The following is a 23,905-nucleotide window of genomic DNA, read 5'->3' on the forward strand; positions in this document are numbered from 1 at the left end:
ATATTTGGCTGACTACTGTAGCTTCAATTTAACCAAAATAGGTTTAATAACATTGTTAATCCACAAGTACTCATGATGGAGTGAACATACACATGTAGATGTATGTTTTTTAAACCTTTTCAATCGTGCATATTTACATATTAACTGAATGTTAAATTTATTGATGTGTTGATGGTTATTTGGGACTTTGCATAGGAAGTAATCATGATAAATCTATTTTCTAAGAGCCTGGATTAAACTCATAGTTCATAATTTCTTTGTTTCTTTGATTTCATAATGAAAGTGGGAAGTCCTTGAAAACAAACATATATATCTTAAAAGTATTATTAATGCCATTCTCTGCTTTTTCTTTCCTTCACAGAAATGGTCCTCTATTGGATTTAAAAGTATTCGGGAGTCTCTTCATGGACCGCGGATTTGAACAGTTAAGAAGAAGTTGTCTGTGCTCGAGTCATCAAAGCTGCAATTTCAACAAAATAGAGGAACTATAGATGACAAGACACAGTCAACGGGATTACCATCCATGGTTTCTGCCCTAATTAAGACTATATCCTCCTACATTGAAAAGATTTGCAAAGGAATGTTTACAAAGAAATTGGCAAACCCGATTAAAAAGAAAGAGAGAAGCGAAAATAAAGAGCCAAAACTGAACACTGATTTGCAAGCACACAACATAGCTCTCTCTAACACACTGAAGACCACAGTTAAAAAGATTTCTAAATGCTCATCGGCACGTAACATATCCCTTGAAGAAGACAACGGAAAAAACGACTGCTCATCCCTTTCCCCGACTTTTAGCTATCGCGTTGCTATAGCAAATGGACTCCCAAAAAACTCAGTTTTTTTGAACAATAATGAAAGTATCTTTCCTGAGGTTCTGTCGATTGATAGCAGCTACTCTGACTCCCTGAGTGAGACCAAGCCTATCCGGAGACTGGATGAACATAAATCGCACACCATGCCAGTAAGACGAAACAGGAAGAGCCTCATCAGTTTGGCGCCCTCTGACGGCAGCTCCGAGGGCGAAAGAGTGGAACGCTCCAGTTTGCACACTCTTCGGCTGGGCGCTCTACGCAAGTTAAGGAAATGGAAAAAGAGTCAGGAATGTGTCTCCTCAGACTCCGAAGTCAGCAACTGGAGGAAAACTCTTGGCATTCGGAGCAAATCATTGGATCGCGCCGGTCGGCAGCAGAAGAGCTCCACCCTGGAGCCGGGTTCCTCTTCCACAGGTTGCATAAGTCAAACCCAGGATGTCATGGAAATGATCTTCAAGGAGCTTCAGGGGATCAGTCAGATAGAGACAGAACTGTCTGAGCTGCGAGGTCATGTAAATGCCCTCAAGAGCTCAATTGATGAGATCTCCAGCAGTGTGGAAGTAGTCCAGAGTGAGATTGAACAACTTCGCTCAGGTTTTGTCCAGTCTAGAAGGGAAACACGTGACATCCACGACTATATAAAACAAATCAGCCACCAGGCCAACAATTCAACCTTGCGATTCCTCAACGTTCCCGAAGAGAGGTTAGAAAAAACAGAACATGTAATATACAAAATACTAAAAGAAAAAATGGGTTTCATTGATGCCCACAAAACAATTAAAATTGAGCTCGCTCACAGGTTAGGACAACAAAGGGAATGTTCTAATGCAAAGCCACGTCCTATAATAGTTATTTTTGCAACGCCCCAAGATAGAGATCTTGTCTTAAAAAAATGTTATAAACTTAAAGGAACTGGTATTACGGTTTCCACCGATAGCTTAACGCATGATGGAAAGGAGAGAAAGGAGAAAGCGCTGCCTTCTTCACAAACGTACGAAAGCATGGACATAAAGGTCTCAGGAAAAGACAAGGTAGAAAGTGACGACTGGGACTCGATGGACAGTGATAAGGAATTGGATGAATTAAGCAGAAACAAATATGCAATGGTGATTTCAAAACCTATTCATAAGAGCAAATCAGAGAAAAGGCGATCCCATGACCACTGCCGGTCTGGGGAAGAAGCAGGCTATTCGGGTGCGATTCACTATGCTGATGAGTCCTATTATGACTCTGATAAGCATGCAAAAGCTTATTACTCTGATTTGACCCCTGGTTGGCTTTCTCAAAGTGACTACTCTACGCCAAAACTCAGTCGCTCCGAATCTGACTGCTCGAAACTTTGTCAGTCATACTCAGAGGACTTTTCAGAGAGTCAGTACTTTACACGGGCCAATGGTTGCTCGCTGCTGTCCTCCTCAGATCAGGAACTCTGGCAAAGAAAGCAAGAGGATATGGCCTCTTCCTGGTATGCTAGCCCTAGTCATGCACTCCAACATGACAATCAACCTTTTGAACAAAACGAGATTGAGACAACAGAAACTGTTGACAGCGGGGTAAGCAATGGACTCGTCTGCATGTCTGCTGATAGAAGCCACTACAGTGACTCCCAATTCTCTTTACAAGGTGACCTATCACCTTGGAAAGACTGGCATCATATTGAACAAGGTGCTGACTCTGGCTTGGAGGTCTCAATTGAGGTAAGCAGTCCCTTTGACCCATCAACCATTCCAGGTTTTCCAGAGAATATCACTAAATGTCAAGAGGTTGATTTACAATTTGAAGGGGATGAGGAGTTCATGATGCTGGACAGAGAATCTTCATTACCACCAATAACCACCCACATAATCCCTCCCATCATAGAACGGGAGTCTGTCAGGTCATCCACTCGGCAGTCAAAAGAGGCACCCAAGGTAATTCAGAAAGAAACCACCAAAGTGTCATCTAAAGATACTTCCAAAACTACTTCTAAAATCCCACAGAAACAAACTAAAGTAGCTTCAAAAAATGAAACCAATGTTTTACCAAAGGAAAGTCCTAAAGTATCTGCCAAGACTACACACAAGGCAAGCTCAAAAGCAATAGCAAAAGAGTCTCTGAAAGAGATTCAGAAAACACCTGCTCAAGAATCTATTCAATCCACCCCAAAAGATAGTCTAAAACAAACATCTAAATATGCCACAAAGCCAAGTGCTGAAGAAGTATCTAAAGTGACACCTAAGGTAACATGTAGCGAGACAAAGGTTAGTAAAGTGACTCCTAAAGAGAGCCAGACAAGGACTTCCAAGGAAAGTCCTAAAGAATCACCTAAAGAGAGCCCTAAAGTAACACCAATTGTGAGTCCTTTGGCAACTCCGAAAGAGTCTCCTAAAGAGTCCCCTAAAGAATCTCCTAAGCAGTCTCCTAGGGTCCATGCGAGAGACCCTCTGCAAATAACATCTAAAGACGGTCCGAAAGTTTCTACAAAGGAACTTACCAAAGAAGCTACAAAATTACCCCCAAAAGAGATTGCAAAAGAGATACCTAAATTACCCAAGGAGACTGTTAAAACAGCCACTCAGGTGGATTCTAACATTCAGCCAAAGGATGCTCCAATAGTGATGTCTAAACAGAGCCAAAAGTTGCCACTCAAAGAGACCCCTCAAGCCGTCCCCAAAGAAACCCATAAAGCAATCTCAAAAGATACTCCCACAGTGACTCCTAAAGTTGCCTCTAAGGATACCCCAAAGGTTGTCTCTAAAGAAGCACCCAAGGGAGCCCCTAAATCAATCTCAAAGGATAAGTTTCCAGAACTAGATGTCAATCATAGCTTTCACCAGACACAGAATAAATCCACTGCTATGTACCGCAGTCAGAGTGAGATAAGAACAGAGAAAGTTGAGGAGGTACCCAAATCATGGAGCAGCAGGCTCAGCATAGATCTCAGCGAAAAATCCTTTGGTTTCGGTTTTGGCTCTACACTGCAAAGGGCCAAATCAGCTCTGGAGGTGGTGTGGAAGACTGGTTCTCAAACTACTCCCGCTCCCCCCGAGGAGCCCTCCAATTCCTCTTCCTCTTTTATGGGGCGCTTCCGCACTTTGTCGACTTCAGCTACAAACAGCTCCAGCCCGACTAAAGACTCAGATGTCAGCACAGATCCTGTCTACTACAAGGCGCAGGAGGAAAAAGCAGCTGTTGAAGGAGATACCAGCGAACAATCAGTGGACAATGAGACACATTATGTTGAAGTGATGGAACAGGTACTTGCCAATTTGGAGAACAGGACTAATGTTAATGAGGCGGAGCAGCCTGTACAGGAATATGAGGCCTCTCAGGACAATGTTGTGTCTGATGACATTGAGGCATTAGAAGACAACAAGGGCTCTCAGGATTTTGAAGCTTCCCAGGACGTGGAGGCCATTGGAGACGTCGAAGCAAGTAAAGAGGCCAATGTGTTAGAGTATGATTGCAGTTTGGATGACCAGTATGAAGAAGAGTACAGTGAGGACTATGAAGCACATCTAACTGAGGACACTGCTGAGTATGATGCAATGGTTGAATATGTGGATGTAGAAGAACCAGATGAGACTGAAGACAACGATATAACAGAAGAAATGGATGAAGGTGATGAGGAGTTAGAGGCGATAGAGGAAATAGGAGATGAGGCCGTTGAGGTGACTGCCGAGGACGCAAAAGATGAGCAACAGCAAGAAGATGAGAACAAGAATGTTCCAGAAGAGAAGCCAGCAGAAGTCCCACCAAAGAAGCGAGTGCGACCTACATTCAAGGAGGCAGCCCTGAGAGCCTACCGGAAGCAGATGGCTGAGCTGGAGCAGCAGATCTTGGCAGGGGGTAAGAATGCTGAACTCAATGTTCGGTTCACTTTGATTTACAGCCATGACATTAGCAAAGCGTATGTGTCGCAAGGCACTCCACTGACTGTTTGCTTTTCGGGAATACATTGAAGTATCTGCTGTTAGAGGAGTTCCTTAATAAAGAGAAAGAAATTGACAAGTCAACATGGACTCGAGGCAATGGTAATTATTATTTGGAGTTTCGAATAATGGAGCTGAAGTTGGAGGATTTTAAGTCCTTTGGGTCAACAGTCCAAAACAACGGAGAGTGTGGAAAAGGGGTGAAGAAATGGGTTCAAGCAGGTTGGAGCAGGGGGAGAAAACTGTCAGGAATAATGTGTGAAAAGAGTATCAGCCAAAATGAAAGGATGAAAGGAAAAGAGTAGAAGATCGTGGTGAGACCAGCGATGCTGTATGGTTTCAAGATAATCGCATTGAAGACAAGCAGAACTGGAGGTTGCAGAGATGAAGCTGTTGAGGTTCTCCTTGCGAGTGACGAGGATGGATAGGATCAGGAATGAGTTGATCAGAGGGACAGCACTTGTTAGATGTTTTGGAGAGAAGGTCAGAGAAGCCAGAATGAGATGGTAGGATCATGTACAGAGGATGGATAGTGAGTTTACAGGTTGAAGGATACTGTGGTTTGAACAGCCAGACAGGAGGTCTGGAGGAAGACCAACAGAAGATTTATGGATGAATTCAAGGAGGACATGAAGTTAGTTGGTGTGAGAGAGGAGGATACAGAGTATAAGGTGAGATGGAGGAGGTTGTTGAAAGGAAAAGATGTGTTGTGATGTTAATTCTGACTTCTCAGAGCTTGGTGCATCTTTGACAACGATGAGGACATTTGTGAAACGGCTTCAACTGTTGTGTTTTCCACTGCTTCTTTTTCACCTTGTGTGTCTTCATTGCTGAATGTGATCCTGGAGACATCCACCACAGGGGCGGTTTTGCATACTTTGGCACTGACAACTTTTATCAAGAGCACGAAGAACATTGGTTCAGTTCAAGCCCCGCTGTAGTGGACATATTGTTTTAGGTCTCTAGATAATGGTACCATTCTAGTCGTATAGCATCAGAATACTTTATTGATCCCCGAGGGGGAAATTGCTCTTCGTTGCCGAGGCTCCTACTCACAGAGTGCGAGAAATCTAAGCATCAATATAAAAAGAAACCGAGATAAAACCCGCAGAACCACAAACCAGCTTTGGTTGTCCGATGTGAATTTTTGTATCTATGCTGAAAGGTCTTTTTCGCTCTCAAGTTGTAAAAATTGATTTTACGTGTGGTTTTGCGCTCTTGTGCGTATTTTTGCTGGAGTCCATGCAGATAATCAGGTGTTCAACAGGGAAAAGGTCGGGTGCTGAAGGTTCGCAGGAACCAAATAATTCATTAAAAACAAATAGCTGGACTACCTGACCACCTCGCAAAGCTGGTTGCGATTAAGAGAGGGCATCCCTTTGCACACATTGCCAGTCAAGTGAGAATCATTTCCAATTTAAATTAACCCCCTCCATGCCGATCGAGAATATGTATCGAAAAATGACACAGCGAAGATTATTTTTTGTGAGGGATAGAAGCCCCATAATTTGTTGTTTTGTAGGTTTTGCGCAATTGCATTTGTGGGAGAATTAAGCAGTAAAGTCATTGCTTGACGGATGATCAGTTTTAGTTGAAGAAGCATGATGTTGGAGTCACTTGGAAGGCAGTAGCAGTTCTTGGACGCTGATTATTTTTCAGCATCCAATGAGAAAACACTGGCGTATTAAGAATGAAATATGTAGGGTAAAATTTAAAGCACGTTGTCGGGGTGTTTGTCATTAATCATCTAAATTCAACAGACCTTCACAGGCACGATCGATGGCCACTGAAATGACTGTCAATTTGTCATACTGAATGAACAAATGACTTCTGTCCTTTGTTAAACGCTCTTAAAATGACAACAAGCACACTCTCTATACATATTGACCAATTACCGATAACATTTATTTGTAGCCATATGTTAAATCTCAGGATACGTTGTTCTTCACAGCCAACATAATGCTATGCCATTGCTCTACTTTTCTCCCCTATTTTTAATTCACTTCAGTACCTTTTTTTTTCAGTAAAAATTATTGATGGGATTGTCAGGGCCTAATTTAAAATGTATGCAATTTAAAATCAGCTTGGGTGTATAAACAGTTTGAACGATTTCGTAAAGTCTGCTAATGAGAACCAAACAGTCGAGGGACTTTTCGCTTTTGCTCAATGTGAAACAACAATCTTGGTACTCACGGTAAGCGGGCGTCCTTACACTATAGAATGCAGAAAAGACTATTCGTCTGTCTGAAGGATGTGCCACACACCCACCAGTAGGGAGTTTCTAAATGTATCAATTTTGTTTATTTTCTGTTGGTCATTGGTGACTGTGCAGTCTCATCCATAGAGTTCTTTTGCTGGATTAGTGCTGTGGAGCACTTAAGTTGGAGCTGGCTGTCTGACTCACTGACAGATTGACTCACTTCCCAGTTTTGTACTATTCTAGAGTAAGGTGGTGCAGACCTTTGATTCTATAAATCATTTAAATGTTTTTAAATCTTCAGGAGTGTTTCTGCTGTTCACTGAATAATGGTGCTTGACTTGATGTTGGAGTTTTTGTTGAGAGCCAAAACATTCAGAGACGTGAAGGGACAGCTTGAGACAAAAGTAAATTAAAAGGGAGCCCGATTATCATTTTCACCATTTCAGTTCGCTGAATAATTCACCAACATCAAATGTGTTTAATCTTCCAAATATTACCTTTGGATTAGTTTCAAGCAGATGATCAGCTTCTGTTGTAGAAAACGGGAAAACAGTTGCTTCGCTATTTGCAGTGTATATGAGGAGAAAAGCAACTTGAAACCAATAAGATATACATGTAACAAAAGTACCTCATTACGATAATGAAAAAGAGTTTTGTTGAGAAACAGAAAAAAATAATGCTGTTGCCAGACTAACCATGACTGCTCTTTTAAAATTAGTCAGACATTGATTAGCTATAGGAAATCCCTGGTTTTGACACTTGGGAATGACATGCATGATAATAGCATTGGTGATATTTAGTCATGAGCAGATGCACTAATGTGCATATTCTACACTCTTACTCACTAGCTTCTTGACCTAATCTCTTGTAGTTGATGCGTGTTCATCATGCATGTGCTCTGAAGCATGTTGGCTGGTCTGTGTAAGAGCTGTGATTGGCGCCTTCGCATTGCCGTGTCTGCAATGCTTGTTTTCAACTGGCTACAGCAGCGTCTGTATTCAGATGCTAATTCACACTCCCAAGGGCATTTTGTAACCAGGTCAGCCTTGCTTGGAATATTTATAGAGGTCTACTGCCAGTGAAGTTTTTGCTTGCTCCTTGGGGAACGAAAGGAGGTACTCCCTCCTAATGCTTAGTGTTTCTTTTGTCAAGAAAGTTTGGATGTGACTGTACGAGGTACAGTGCGTAAGGGATGTCCTTCCTACAGCCCAAATTAGATCAGACGAAAACATGTTTGGAGGGGGGAATGAAAAAGCAAAGCTTTTCCTCTATACTTTAGAGTCACAACTACAGTTTGAATTTATTTGCAGTGGTTTTCAGGTGATATATTAAGAAAGGATACGTTTAAGTATCTGTAAAGCAACATGATAATTACAGAAACATCAACAACAAATACTTCTGTTTGACTAGAAACCAGTTGAGAACTAATGTGCCCCCGAAAATCTACTATTGGGTCATGCCGAGAGGGATTTTATTTTTGTGCTGAAACTGAACCAAATAAACCCAGTGACATCAGCAAGATGGTAGTCATAAATAATAGCCGAGGGAAAAAGAGAAAACTTTATAGCGAAAAACTGGTTTTGTGCCGTTGTCACCAGAGGAGAAAGTGAACAAATTTGTCTTCCAGGATCCGAAATGTTCATATCTCTCACGGCGTTACAGCAAAGCCCACAGGGCTTTAACCTCCCACACATTTTCCCTTCTCTCCTGTCATCAATTTGTTCTCTTTAAAATAATTGGGGATATTTTTGATGCACTTTTGATTTTAAATGAAATGATAAACTGACAGGTTATTACGGTGGTTAGTCCTTCTGTGTCACAGGAAGAAGGTCCCTGGTTTGATCCAGCAGAGGCCCTATATGTTTGGAGTTTGCATGTTCTCCCATGTCTGCATGTCTCGCTAAAGACTCCAACCCAGTTGTGACCCTGAATACAGGATAAGTGTTATTGACCACCAGTTCCCAACCTTTTTTGTACAAGGGACCGATTTTATGCATGAAAATGTTTCCACGGAGCAGTTAGAGGTACGGGAGTTCAAATAATAAAAACTTTTGTCGCAGTATTTAACACGTTTTTCACAGTATTTAATCTAAATACAACAATTATGCTTTATATTAGGCCATTTTCAACAATTTTGCACTATAATATCAATTCACCATAATGTAGAGTTAGTGGGAGCCTTGGGCTTATTTCCCCGCTACTAGAGGGTCCCATCTGGGGGTGATGGGAAACAGTGACACTCGAATTGTGTTGCATATATGCAGTCTACTCTGCTAGGCTGTGGTAGCTGATGTGTGAAAATGGCGCAACAGTGTTAAGTGGGGCAGTAAGGCGAAGGCAGAAATAGTCATTTTTCAAAATAAAATCCGGAAGGTTTAATGAAAAAAATATAATTTGTATTAAGAACGATTTACTGGTCCTGAGACCGGGGGTCGAGGACCACTGGTATAGATGATGAATGGAATAATGAAATGTTTTAATTTTGTCTCGAGCTCTACATTTATTCAAAATCGGAGACAAACAAAATGCTGAAGTTTCTGTTTGTCATTATCCTCGTATGTATGTCTGCTATTTCAAATAAATGTGTTCGTATGAATTAATACTAAAAAGTGAGAAAATAAAAGCATGTCATCAAACAGCAACAATTTATATTCAACCGTTTAGCAGAATCTGGAAAACATTTTCCCCTGAATTTGCTTTAATGATATAAATTAATTTATGCAAGTTTATTAACTTTTTTTTTTTTTATAAATGATTATAATAATTTTGGGGGGCTTTTTCCCCCTTTTTAAGAATTTCAGGAAAAGAAAGAAGAGGCAGTTTCGGAGGAAATGCTGGCATGGATATTTGGTTAATCACATGGTTGTAAATCAGAAATAGTTGTTTTTTCATGATGTTGCTGACTACAATCTATCTTTTAGTTTAGTAAGCATGGGTGATATAAGACTACAGTAGCTGTTAATGTAGATAAACCTGAATAAAACAGGATTTTACGGGACACCACTTATCAAAATTGGTAATTAATCTTAAGAAGAAGCCTGATTTATTTGGTTATGTCACACTGACTGCATTTATTTATAAAAGAAAAAAGCAGATGCCAAGTTGGATGGATAGAAATGTGGAGATCCTTTCAGGTTTTATGTACACACCAGTTCCCTTCACACTACAATTAACAAAATCATAAACTTATTTCAGTAGATTATTTCTCCACTTTTATAAAAGCAGTTGGTTTTGGTTTATTACAACTTATTTCTATGAATGAATGAATGAATGCCTTTATTGAAATTTTCATTGCTGCATCCCTATAAATGCGTACGTGTGTGTGTGTGTGTGCGTGTGTGTGTTTGACATATCAGAATACATGTAAAGTCACGTGTATTCTATGCATATTGGAATATCGTTATCAACATATTGATCATCGTGTTCTTCTTTTCTTCTATCGATGCATGCGCTTTTGCTTCTGGGAAATGTCACCACAACACAGATACACATCCCTCCCCGCATAAGAACTACAGAGTACATGATCGTGTATTTCCTGTGCATCTAATTTCACATATTTCGACAAAACTCCCACTTTACCCACGACCCCCTGGTGAATTCATATGGAGGAGAGGGAGGAGTGCGATGCTCCACACTGTGCTCTTTCAGCTCTCAAAACACTATCGCGTTGGTACATCTGCTCCTTCGTGTGTGCGTGCCAGGTCTTCGGCTCCCCTATCCATCTGCCATGTGACTTTCGTCGGTGCCCATAACTCTTTTTACAACCTCAAAAACCAAGCAGGCTAATAAAGGGAGCTGAGAGTGTATTCTCTACATCTGTCAGTTGATGTAATGTGCTTCCTGATTCTCACTTACTGCATAACAGGAGCATGCACAGCTGCTGTGACTGCAATGTACTTGCATAGACGTTTGCATTTTTGGCTTTCACTTTTTTTTCCCTTTTTTTTTTTCTTTTTTAAAGCCAGAAATCAAACAGTTTGACAGTGGCCTCAACTCTTGTGTCATTTTACTGAAAAAAGATCGATAAATATGTTCCAAAAGGTTGCCGTCTCTGGCAAGTGAGACCTCGAATATACACTTAATGCACTCTCTTTATTGGAGTCAGGATTAGTCTGACTTCCGAGTGCAATAAGTGATCCTCTCAAGCCTTCTTTTAATTATGAATGAAAGGTAATGTTTTAAGTGAAAGACCTCTGAATAAGAGTAGAGAACTCTGTCTAGATCATTCAATTCCTGACAGTCTAACTTATGCTCAAAGCAACAGGATGGCAAGGGGAGCCCGACCCCTAAGAATTATTAAAAGTTGTCAGCCAGCTCATTGTATTAGTGAGCGTGTCTTTTTTCGCATCTGGAATATTTGATTCTTCTCCAAAACCTCATTCTAGCTATGTTAAAAAATGTATTCCCTTATGTGTCATTCAGGCTTCTTCATTTTATATAAGGAATAATAGCTTTTTAAAGGGTTGAGTTCAGCTTCTCACTACATTTTCACAGTGTTACGGTCCACTCTGTAAATGAATGTCCTTTTCCTCTTCGCTATCCAACCTTAAGATTTTCATTTCATCGTTCTCCTCCTCCTCCTTCATCCTGGTTATTCCTGCTGCACAAAACACTACTGGTAGCTCCCTCCCGTGCGGTGATTATCAACGATATTATTCCGTTCCTTTTTTGTCTGTTTTACAGGAATTGAAGTGCCGGAAAAAAAGCACACCATTGGCCAACCGTTGCATTCCGCTATTAGAGCATGACCCTTTGTGCATGCTACACCTATCGCCCAACCAGCATTATTTGCGATTATGATCAGATTACAAAGCTATTAGCGAGCCTGATACACTCTACGACAGTGGTATTATACGGGTTGAGCCAGAAATCTCCCCTATGCTGCACATCACAAACATACTGTACCGTAGAGTGACATCTTGCTTGTGAGATTGCTGGTAACGTGACTCCGGCCACTTGATGACCCACATCTTGCCCATGCTAGCAGCATTAGCCTTGAGCATCTATGCATTCTCATATATATGTGTATGTATATATGTATACATACACATATAAATATTTACATATATATACACATGCATGTATATATATATACACTGCTCAAAAAAATAAAGGAAACACTTAAAAAACACATCCTAGATCTAAATGAATGAAATATTCTTATGAAATACTTTGCTCTTTACAGTTGAATGTGCTGACAACAAAATCACACAAAAATGATCAATGGAAATCAATTGTATTAACCCATGGAGGTCTGGATTAGGAATCACACTCAAAATTAAAGTGTAAAAACAAACTCCAGGCTGATCCAACTTTGATGTAATGTCCTTAAAACAAGTCAAAATGAATCTGTGTTGCTTCCTGAGTGGACACTATGATTTCACCGAAGTGTGATTGACTTGGAGTTACATTGTGTTGTTCAAGTGTTCCCTTTATTTTTTTGAGCAGTATATATATATATATACATATATATTTTCTGCTCTGGAGTTATTTTTCAATTTCATGCTGTTAAAAGTGTTTGTCAGAATATGGTTTCTGTGCAAAATTCAACCACGCCATTTGCTATTGAAAGTATTCGTAAGTCATTTTTAATCTCACATTTGTTATGTTTTGACAAGTGTCCATTCACTAATGTAATACTAACATTGTGACCCTTTGAGATTATGAGGTTATGCACTGTAATGTGTCCGACTGATGCTAATTGAAGGCGGCACTGAATACTAGTGCACTTGTTTGCACAACTCCCGCCTCAAAGAAAGAAGGTCCATGGTTTGATTTGACTGGCAAATGGGATGTTTCTGTGTTGACTTTCCATGTTCCCTGCATACCTGCATGGGTTTTCTCCAAACATAGGTCCATGTGAGTGTTTTAATGTCTCCATTTGTCGCCGCGTAAACACCTGGCAACTTGTCCAGGGTAAACCCCCACTTCTCACAAAATGTGGAATAGGGCCCAGCTCCCCAGCAGTGTATGGTAGACGTCATGAATGAATATTGTTAAATGAGTCACTATCCTCATTTTACTGCCAAAGGGTTTATATATGATGACTATTCCCATAACCGCTAACTATTTTCCCTCTTCTCTTTCACAATTCAGATTGATTTATTCCTCAACCATATCCAAATTCAAATTGTTTACAAGGATAAGTCAACCGATTTCAGCACATGGATGCTTACCCCAAACCTCACATGCCTATATTTTTGATGGTGACCTTTTTCCATCATCTGGTAACATTTATTTAAAACCAAGAGTGACACTATTTCACAGTGGCTGAATTCCTCTTAAATTACTTTGAAATAGGCCTTTCACGTCTGTGTGGCCTGGGATCACCCAGGCATAAATGATAAGGCTTTTGATTGTTGCACTGTATGATTTCTGCTGTTCTCTCTCTGTTTTTTTGTCTGTTGAATTCCTGTAACCTATATTAGTGGTCTATTTATGATTCCATGTGTCCATATGGGTGGATATTTGTATGTTTGCGTTTGAACTTGGGTCACTCCTTGTTTACTGCCAACCACATGCAGGCTTTTCTGCTTTTAGTTCTGATCTATGTGCAGAGTGATCATGCATGTCACCAGTGAGATGCAGAATTTACTGCTACTGTTGCTGCTTTGACACTTTGCCTACGGCACATAAGACAGATTTTTCCTCCAAATCAATTACAATTTTACTTAACAGATTTAGGGCACCTGTAAAAATGATGTTTATTTTATCTGCCTGTGTCTTATATTTGTGGTCTGGCTTTATGTAATGCAAGAGCACACAAACATGGCTCAGTGCTGAGAGGAGCATATGGTCACTGTCCATGGTCCTGAATCAAAGCTCAGCCGCTTGAAATTGCTGCTCCTCAGATTGTATGGACCTTATTGCACATCGATTGGTTGTGTGTGTGTGTGTGTGTGTGTGTGCGTGTGTGTGTGTGTATTTCTAAGCATTTACTCTTTGAAACTAAGTGGAATGTTTTCCACATTTTCCACAAAATGCATCATACATCACTCAATAGGAAATTGTCATGATCTAATATTTCATATGTTTATGGTCATATGACAACCTTAAAATAACCAGGCCGAAAATAAATATTCCAAATTAGGGAGAGGAGATTTGTTTTGATATTGTATAATGCAGTAGCTGTAGTGCATATGAGTAACAGCGTACACAGTTTAGACTGGTTTTTGATCATATTCTTATGAACAGTTTAGGACATTAGCACACGATTGTTCTGCAATTTATCAGCCACGGATCAATAGCTAAGTAATTACACCTCTGTAGTGCTGCATCTTAAAAAAAAAAGCTCACCCTCTCCCTCTATTTATTTAAAATGGAAATATGACACCAACTGCTTACCTAATGTTCCTTGTCTGAGTGTTAAATCAGTGAACCTCAACAGTCCAACACATCATTTAATCTGTTTCACAATGACCATGATGATTTTACAAGCTATGACGATATTCACATTTAAACTATGAGTGGGGAGCCTTCTGTTGTGTAAAAGTGACTTCCTTTGCTGGTTCTACTGTAGAGTCATTCTCCCCGAGGCACATGTTGACTCTGTCTCCATTTCTGCATAAACTGTTTGGCAAAAAGGGTAATAAATAGATTAGTGTCATAACTATGTGTGCATATTTTCCAGTGAGTTGCTTTTTTCTAACTCTCCACCCTCCTGTCATTTTCTCCTTTCAGACTGCAGTGCTTTGGATACGCAGGTTTAAAGTCACTGTTTATCATGAACTACATAATTTCCTTGCACGTGCATGTGTTTATTTGAATGTACAGTATATGTGTGTGTTAGTGTACTGCCATGTATCACCCCCTTTAGAAACCATACCGAACTTCATCTACTTGGTTAATATGTAAATTCAAATGTCTACATATAAAAAAAATCCTGCATGTGCTCACTTTTTTGTGTTCTCCTTGTATTTCTCCCTTTAAAAAAAAAATAAATAAATAAAAAAAAATATATATATAAAACCCGTTTTTTTGGTTACTGTGGAAGGAGTGTTATACAATCGGCATATCTGGCCTGGAGCTCCAAGAGCGGCAAAATTCTCAGTCTTGAGCCCACAAATTACAGTGATGTGGAATAATTTGTTGTTTTTTTTTTTTTTTTGCTGTCAGAGCTTCCCTCGCGAGTCCCTTGTGCTCTCCACTCCCCTCACTACCATTTATTTTTGCCCTGGATTGACTCTCTAATCCATACAAGACATTCCCAAATACACTAAATAAAGCAGTGTATTTATTTCGCTGTAAAAGAGGTATTTTTGTTTGTGTGCTTTTACCGTGTGTTGTCTTACTTTGTGTGTTTCTATCCTCTGCAGCCACGCAGTGTTTTGGACCCCAAAGTGCTTGGCTTGCAGTCTGGAGGGTGAGTGTTGTCTCACTTTCCTATCCAATAGGTTCAACATTACACAAAACTGTGCTGCTGTGCTGTTTTATACCCCCATACTGAGCGACATGAAGCAACAATATAATAGGCATTCTGTTTATTTCTTTTTTTTCAATGGCACAAAATCCCCAAATAAGACATCCTTACTTATGCAACGTATGCACGCCTGCATCTTAACTGATGCTGTCGCACTCCTTCATTTGATTCCACATGTTGATTATGAAAATTTGCATCGAAAATAGATCGAGTCAACGGCTTGTCATAAAATGTCAAAGGGAGAAACAGCTGATATTTAGCCCTTGTGACCCCCCAGCAACCTATGTAGGCATTCACGGCGAGCGTCGTGTAAAATAGCAGCAAGAGGCCGGGGCCCTGGGGTGAGGCGAGGGGGCCTGCACAGCCAGTAACGTTGTGTAACTTTTAGGGTCATACCACTCATGTTGCTGAGAGCGCTGACAGAAAAGCTTGAGGAGCTTTATCTGTGTGGAAGCATTGGGACCTTGATGTCATATTGAGGTCATTAGAGAGGCTTTGAGTGACAGTTGAGGTGATGCCACTGAGAGCCTCGTGGAGAAGGAGCAAGACTGGTGGGAGAGGGGAGACGGATGCGTGGGGCGCTCCGGGGAGTTAGGGGCGGATGAAGGGACTGCGAAGACTGGTACCGAAGTGAAAAAGAGGTAAAGGGAGAGATGAGAGGAAAGAAGATGAAAGATGAAACCTTGAGGTGTGGAGTCAGTTGGTGTCAGTATTTCTTTGCGGCTTGATGACTCAGAAATCCCAACGTCATTTTGGATACCTGTGTTTCTGTGTTTCGACCCAAGGGGTTGTGTTTTTTGTCCGAGCCCGTTAAAGGAGCTTCCGGTTTTCAGTGAGTCTAATATGACACGTTGTGTTTGACTCCCTGTCTTTGTGAGTCTACACAAACGCCCCGTCAGTTAATGAATCCCCGTCAACATCTCCTGTCCCGTTGCGTTTGCACAATCACCTCTGTGCCTGTTTATTAAAACACCTGTGATAAGGCATTAAAAATTAACAATAAATATGCCAGGCACCATGTCATCTGTTGTACCTTGGCAAGTTGAGATATTAAAATAGTAGTCTTTATCATCAATTAATTAAAAGACGACACACTCTCTCTCCAAAATGTTCTTTATTATCAAAACAGCACAGATGATCTACCCTTCACCCAAAGTTTCATATGATATCACGTACTTCTGAAAACTCACACCATTAACTGTATTTATTTCCCTGATGTTTTTCCATCCAGATTATTAAACCGGTCTTTTCTATATTGCCAAGACAGAAAACGATTTCTCCCCGACGTCCAGCTTAGTTGCCAGTTTGTTTTTTAGTTTATTAAATAAATGTGATTTGTTTTGATTCATGCTCGCCGCTGAGTCATGCATTTGGCGTCTACACACTCGACACCATATTCACTAGTCAGATAAAGTGAACTATCGTCGTGAATGAATATATCGGTGGGCTGTATTGCATCATTATCCCGTAAGGACTCCGATTACACAGAATAAGGGGATATGAGCGATTGGGGTGGATTACTGTGGAATCCAATGTTGGTGGTCTTCACCATGTGCAGTGATATGAAGGTGTGAGACAGGTTAAGTAGGAGGCCTGATCCATGGTGCATGCCGGCTGAGTAAATCAAACCTCCCGTTTCACTGTAGTAATGTCTCACCCAGCATGGTATTATTATGATATTAATACACCTTAAATCTGTCTGCTTCTCTAGGGCTGGCAGTATTCTTTATGGTATTGACAGCATGCCAGATTTACGCCGCAAGAGGACAGTGCCTCTTGTCCGAGACCTGGTGAGTCATCTGCCTCAACAAGGTTATGTGTGATTTATGTCAAATCCATCTGAGTGACCCCACATTATACCATAGTGGTGGATTCCTGCTCTGTGAGTATAACCCTCCACTGAAGATGAGATCTGAACTTCATTGGCAGCCTGATCAAATGTTTAAGAATGAAACAACTGAGGGACATTGATAAAATACCCGAAGTACCAAAATATAACTTCATCCGGATTCCCGCTTTCAAGTAATACTCCCTAATGATTTGGATTATACATTTCATAGATATACATTCAGAGATACATTAGCATGTATTAAAGCAACTCGGACTGTTAATAGTTGTAAATGCCTTTTTTAGAAAACATATTCAACTGTGTGTTTGAGTGTTAATTGGAAACTAACCCAGGAGTGTATGGCTTCATTAGGTGGCCTAGAAAGGGTCATAAGACATTTCATCAAATCGACGCGCCTCTGTTCATTTTTACTGTAACATAATACGCTTTGTCGCAAGTGTCCCTCATTCCAGTGCAGTCCACCTTCGCATTCAACCGTATGGTTATTTAAATCTTGCAAAAGGATTCATGTATTTATTAATGCTTGTCTTCTATGTGCATAGCTAAGTGTCTGTCTCGTGTATGTATGTATGTATGTATGTTTCACACCATTGTGTTTTAGAGCCGAGTGGACAGGAAAATTATCTCCGTTTTTGTCTAATGTGAAGTTGCAGAGAACAAAGTTTGTAGCATTGACTCTTAATTATCCAAGTCTCGTGTGCCATAATACAACATGCCGTCTGTAAAATGGTGTTCCACCTTGATGTCATGCACATAGATGCTGAATAATGTTTATATGACAGTGAACAACATGAGTTGATGCTGTATTTGTCCATATCCCTCATGAAATTAATAACCAACAATGTCTTGGTAAGTATGGGTTGTCGTCTTATTTTTCTATTTTTTTTTTTTGGAATTTGCGTGTATATTTGCCATTCCTACATGGACCCATAATGGCTATGGGTGATATTTTTCAGTGAGTTGTCAGATTTCAGCCTCGTGTTGCCATTTTATCCCTTTTTTTCTCGGCAGGTTTCAAACAAAAAAAAAAATTGGAATTGGAAATGAAATGTTGACAACTCAACCCAAAAATATATCTGAGAGACTTCATTGACTTCTGATTTAACTGTGTGAGGCTTTTAAATCATGTAAAAGTGACAATAAATAAGCCTTTTACACGCGGGATGAAGTCAGTAGTCAGCAAACTAATTGGTTCCCTCTCATGCCTCTCCTTTGTCAATGTCCCCCATTTGCTGTGTGATTGCTTCAGGGCAGCAACAGCGCTCGATTGGAAAAGGACAGCAGGGTTTCCCCACATAATGGTGGAATGCAAAAACTAACAAGCAAAAAAGTGAAACAGTTGCAAATCGATTCACAAAGTACTGGACATTATATTGTTGCAGAACAGATATTATCTGGACACAGGGACATATTGTATTGCCCGCAGCAACCTCAGCAGTGCTGGTGCATGTTAATATACTTACATCAACACTCACAGTTCATGTAGAGGTTCCTCCTACATTCTCCATGGCTTCCATGGATCTTTACCATAGCTGGGCTGAACAGACGAGAGGGTCGTGGTAAAGACTGATCCAATATTGTCAGCTGTCGATGTCTGCATTCCTCTGTTATGTAATTTCCTCCAGTGCGGGACAAGTGTTTTTCAATCTCTTGTCACCCGATCTCAGTGGATATTAATGGAATCTCGATGATTTACATGTTTTTTTTCCGTGTGCCTAATGTGTGTGTCTCTTCGTTGTGAGAGTGCACTTGTGCGAGTGGGTATTCTCAACATCATTGTAAATTTATTAATGTCCGAGCAGATGTACGTTAAAGTGCGCGCGTCAGCGTTGTGCGTGAGTGTGTGTCTGTGTGTGTGTGTGTGTGGGTGTGCGTGTGTGTGAGTTAGTGTTGTGCAGTACAGCCGGCTTCACCCATACATGAGTGTTTTTGTCTCGTGTTTCACTGTTTGTGTCAAACGAATGTGCAGAACAGACAGCAGATAGTATGATCAAAAGCTTCATCCAAGAGAGAAGTGAATTTAAATGACAAGCATGAATGCAATCGAGTAACTTCAGTGCATGAATGGTAAAGAATCATGCAACGGCTGTGTAATCTTGTTTGATGGATAGTTTTTCTAGAGCTCTATGCCTTAACCAGCAGTCCTGCATGGCAGTTGAGACACAAATGTGCTCAGTATGGATGAAAACAATTGAACTTCTAGTTTTTAGCCTTAATCGTGCACCACCTTGCCTAATTCAGCTTCTTCATTTCTTTCTTTCACAATGCACGGCCTCATGGAAACCACAGGCTTTGGTAAGCTCATTGCCTATCTGTTCTTGTCAATGATTACGTATGTTGATTTAAAAAAAAAAAAAAAATCGTCATATTTTGCTCATTATTTATCATTTTTTAAATTTTAGCCAAGCTCAATGCTATTAAAACATTCCATAAACGTACTTATATTCCCTATAATCTGGATCTCTGTATGCATGTACTTCCCAAAGGCCTCTGCAAATCAGTAAATACACAGTCATACGGTGTCTCCCTTTTCATTGTTTAAAAGTTATTTTTCTTTGTGTGTCAGACCCTAACTGCTCGAAAGGCAGGCATCTCGTTTGCTTTGGTGAACCGGTCTACCCTGAATAACGAGGATCTGGTGAGTACTAACATCCAAGCTTTTTTTTTTTTTTTGTGGACATTATAGCCTAGTTATTGTGAGACTACAGAGGGTATAATGTCTGGGAGAGACGTAGGATGCTTGACGGGGTGCTCATTATTCTTTTTTCCTTAGCTTATATTCTCCTGGAACACTGATAAACTTTAAACAACTGTGCCGTTGTTGCCATTAGAGTCTCTGATCAAGTTGCAAAGATACAGGGCTTGAAAGGGGAAAATAGAATTGACACGACTTAGCTCTTGGAGTGTTCATGCCACATGTTGTCATCTCGTCTGCTCCTCTCTCTCTCTCGTTCTGTCTCTCTCTCTGTCTCCTCTTCTCTTGCGGCGTTACATACCGAAATGATCTCCACGATTCTTGCTCTCTGTTGCGGAGTTTCTCTGTGAACCCAGTCATTAACAAATTCCCCCACAGTTTTATTGATACAATGTCCCAGGATTTGATACGTTTATTGTAGCTGAGCTATTGTTGAAGGGCAGAATGTCTCAGTCAATAGTAAGAGACACTTCTTGTTGACCTCCAAAGCTCCCTCCGTATTAATTGATTGCAATTCCTCCCTCCCGCAGGGAAAACAGTTATATAGGAGCCAGAGAGCAGAGGAGAACACTTTCCCTGTTAGACAAACAGATGAATTTTATATCTGACAAAGTGCAAAACATGACCTGATTTTGGCATTCATTTCATCTTTTTTTTTTTTTCTTAAACAAAGCGATTCCCGCTTTATGTAGACTGACTTCTATTACATGGTTGGCTTGATGGTTAACATGCCCGTCTGCCCTATCATGACAGACTTTAAACTATTTACTAATGCTCATGTGTGACAAAAGGGGCTTTAGAAATAAATAACACTTTGATGAGGAAGAAATTATATGAAAGATATTCTTTCTTAATTGGTGTAGCCGGGACGCGTTATTTCTTTCTTTCCAGAATTGATAAGTAAGGGTTTTTGACTTTTGGAGTAGATGTCCATAGCCCGTTCTGATTCGAGCCAAACATGGAGTTTAATAATTGGTGGTTGAGGATAGCCGAGCCCTTCGTAAAGCCGCAGATTGTGCGGCCTTAGTAAGTAGGCCAAGCAGATGTCGGGGTTTTATCTGCTGCATTAAGTCCAGGGGAGTGTGTTCCTTTGAGGACGGCAAGAATACGCAATAAACAACCATAGCTGTTTAAAAGTATAGAGTTGGGCGAATGCAGGAGGCAGGAAGCACGTTGTGATGAAATGAAGACCGGGAAAGCGGAGGCTCGACATCAGGACCCTCACAAGAGCCACCGTATTAAATAATACGACATCGGCTCCTTAGAAAAGTTGTTTATTCCCATCGCTGAGTATATTGAATGAGCATTTTGTTTTTGGTTTTAATGGGTTTTTTTGTTACACCATCACAGCTCCCATGCAAAACTAAATGATCACATCGTCATCTTATCAAACTGCTCGTATTTAAGAGCAGAAAGGGACATTACGTGTGAGCCGGATGAGCGCAACCTCTACAATGTGTCCACTTAATGTTCTAAGCTCTGTGTGATATGACCATTGGGATGTTTTACTTGTGACTGTCGAAATGAACTTGAGTTGTACCTGTTGAGACAGAGAGGGGGACTCTGCTGTTCATGAGGACGTAACCACAAGATGGCATGGGTTGAGCACTGCGCGGAAATAGGATGTGATGTGAGCTTCACTTCTGTTCAGATGCCATCAAGTTGATTTTAAAATAGCACCACCTTTGCACTTGACTAGGTCTATGGGTGTCAGAATTTAAAACATCTCAACCTTTCTAAATATGACAAATTCCATGTACAACATTGAGCTCAAATAGCAAATGTAGTTGAAATTGAAAATTTGGGGATGCTGAAAGATGGAAATGGTGACAAGAGGTTTGACAAGGACAATATGCCTTGAGATTGGAATAGAGAGGTGGAAAGCGAGGGTGAAATGGAATTGTTTCTCATCAAGCTGCTCTCCGGTTGTAGTTTGGTTGTCAATCAAGTATACTGGTGTCTGGGACAACGTCACCAGTGTCGCCTCACAAACACATTTCCAGCAATGCCAGCACATTCGAAGTGAGCGATGCAAATTTACACTCGAATGCATTCCTTGCAGCAATGTAAAGATGTGGTAACTGTGAATAAATCTTGCACATCTGCTTTATCTCATAAGCCGCGGATTAGAAAAAAAGCAGAAAATCTCTGTGTGTTCCTCAGTGTCTCATTAAAGGTATTGCAGGGTTCAGCAGCCTGTCTTACAGCGTTACACAGCCTTGTTGTCCTGTCATCTGGTGTCATTTAATCATCGGTCTGTGTTGGCTTATATCTGTGAGTGGGCAGTGCAGTTGTCACTGCGGCGAAGTGCGGAGGTACGGCGCAGGTGTTGTAGCACATTGTCAACACGCAGAAGGGCTGACAGCAGAGAGACGGGGTCTGTGGGGTTCAGGCTCCAGGACAGACGGGCGGCGGACTTTTAATTTATTTTATTCAACGCACTGTACATCTCCTCTTCGTCGGCCGCTTCCTCTTTTTTTTTTCTCTCTGTTTCTCTTGACTTTGCAGTCTACCTCTCAATCAGGGTAGTTTTTCACTCTTAAAAGAACCTTATTTACTTCATTTATTGATCGTCCTTTCAAAAATTGGCGAGTCCAGTCCTTCTGAATGACAAGGCTGCTGCAGTAAAGCACTGAATTCAAGAGACTTCTTTTTCACAGCCCCGAGTCGAGACGGGCTCCCTTTGTCAGCTTTACTATTTTGCTGAGAGGCACTTCACTCAGAAACCATTCAGTTCAAACCGAGCACGCCGGATGAGGATCTGATTAATCTCGGGTTAATGAGGCTGCTTTTTTTTTTTTTTTTTTTTTTGGTTTCAATGTAGCCTTTATTTAACCAGGTTAGTGCCATTGTGATAAAATGCCTGTTTTACAAGGGAGTCCTGGCCAAGAGGGCAGCAGCCGAGTTGCAAACAACAAGTTAGGTTGATAACATTAGAACCTGCTCAAATAAAGCATATTCATGCAGACAAGGCAGACTGTAAATACTTTAAATCCATTTAGTGTAATGAGGGCTCGAACTTCAAGTTTAGATTGTAACTTATTTCATGCGCAAGGATTCTGAAAAAGTAAGAACTTGCTTGCTGACTTGTTAAGTTTGTACTTTGAGGATGACAAATTAAAGAACCACCTGCGAAAAACTTGTCCGGCTAACTTTATAATAGTGTATACAGCAGTGAGAAAGGGGACCACAGTTAGTAATAATATGTTCTCAGAAGATTCAGTTTGATGAATAGATAGCAGGACAAAGGTAGCAAATATTAAAACATGGTAGCTTTCTCACGATGTGTTTAGTCGTCCTGCAGCAATTACCGCGAGTGATAGCTGTCTATTTTAGACAGAATATTCTAATTTGCTTAAATATACTTTATATCTGCACACCATTCTCATATATACAAGAATGTTTATCCAAAAAGGATATCCAGTGAAAAACTCCAAGTCATGTTAGACAAGAATTCAATACCAATGTAGCAAAATGTCCCAGCTTGCAATGTGGATAGCCGGCAATGACAAACTAAACTAACAAAACAAACGTAAAACAAAAAAAAAAAAAATAGTACGTAAACACAGAATAAATGGAATAAATGAAATGTATGAATTTTATATGTATATATTTATATGTATTATATATGTATATGAATGTATGTTTTTATGAGAAATAAAAATTGCTATGGGTTACAGGAGACTGGATGGCTTATGTCTAACTCGGTATCATTATCCTGTGATTATTTTTTAGAAACTACACGTCTTCAAGAAGACCCTCCAGGCCTTGATCTACCCCATTTCATCAACAACACCTCATAACTTTGAAGTTTGGACCGCAACTGCGCCTACTTATTGCCACGAATGTGAGGGTCTTCTGTGGGGCATCGCACGCCAGGGCATGCGTTGCTCAGAGTGTGGCGTTAAATGCCATGAGAAGTGCCAGGACCTCCTCAATGCAGATTGTTTACAAAGTAAGAAACTAACGAAACTAAAGAGACTGTTGTGGATAGCCCATTTCATCCATGCAAAAAA

The 23,905-nt window shown here is 40.5% G+C and overlaps 1 protein-coding gene across 3 annotated transcripts in view; it reads left to right on the forward strand.

Annotated features, from left to right (window-relative positions):
• unc13c (unc-13 homolog C (C. elegans)) overlaps positions 1–23,905 on the forward strand; it is a 108,544-nt gene that overhangs the window by 7,828 nt on the left and 76,811 nt on the right. For 2 of the 3 annotated variants that reach the window (XM_086175301.1, XM_086175302.1), the window contains exons 2-7: positions 362–4,643; positions 14,607–14,629; positions 15,242–15,288; positions 17,057–17,135; positions 19,779–19,832; positions 23,625–23,844. In XM_086175301.1, the coding sequence (XP_086031427.1) occupies positions 524–4,643; positions 14,607–14,629; positions 15,242–15,288; positions 17,057–17,135; positions 19,779–19,832; positions 23,625–23,844 (4,543 nt within the window). In that variant the 5' untranslated portion in view covers positions 362–523. Of the gene's footprint in view, positions 1–361; positions 4,644–14,606; positions 14,630–15,241; positions 15,289–17,056; positions 17,136–19,483; positions 19,490–19,760; positions 19,833–23,624; positions 23,845–23,905 lie in introns of all 3 variants that reach the window. The other variant, XM_086175303.1, reaches the window with a different exon arrangement.

Source organism: Fistularia commersonii, chromosome 27 (genome assembly GCF_037954325.1).
Source record: "Fistularia commersonii isolate RoL2024-O1a breed Wild chromosome 27, RoL_Fcom_v1.0, whole genome shotgun sequence".
Classification (NCBI taxonomy): Eukaryota; Metazoa; Chordata; class Actinopteri; order Syngnathiformes; family Fistulariidae; genus Fistularia; species Fistularia commersonii.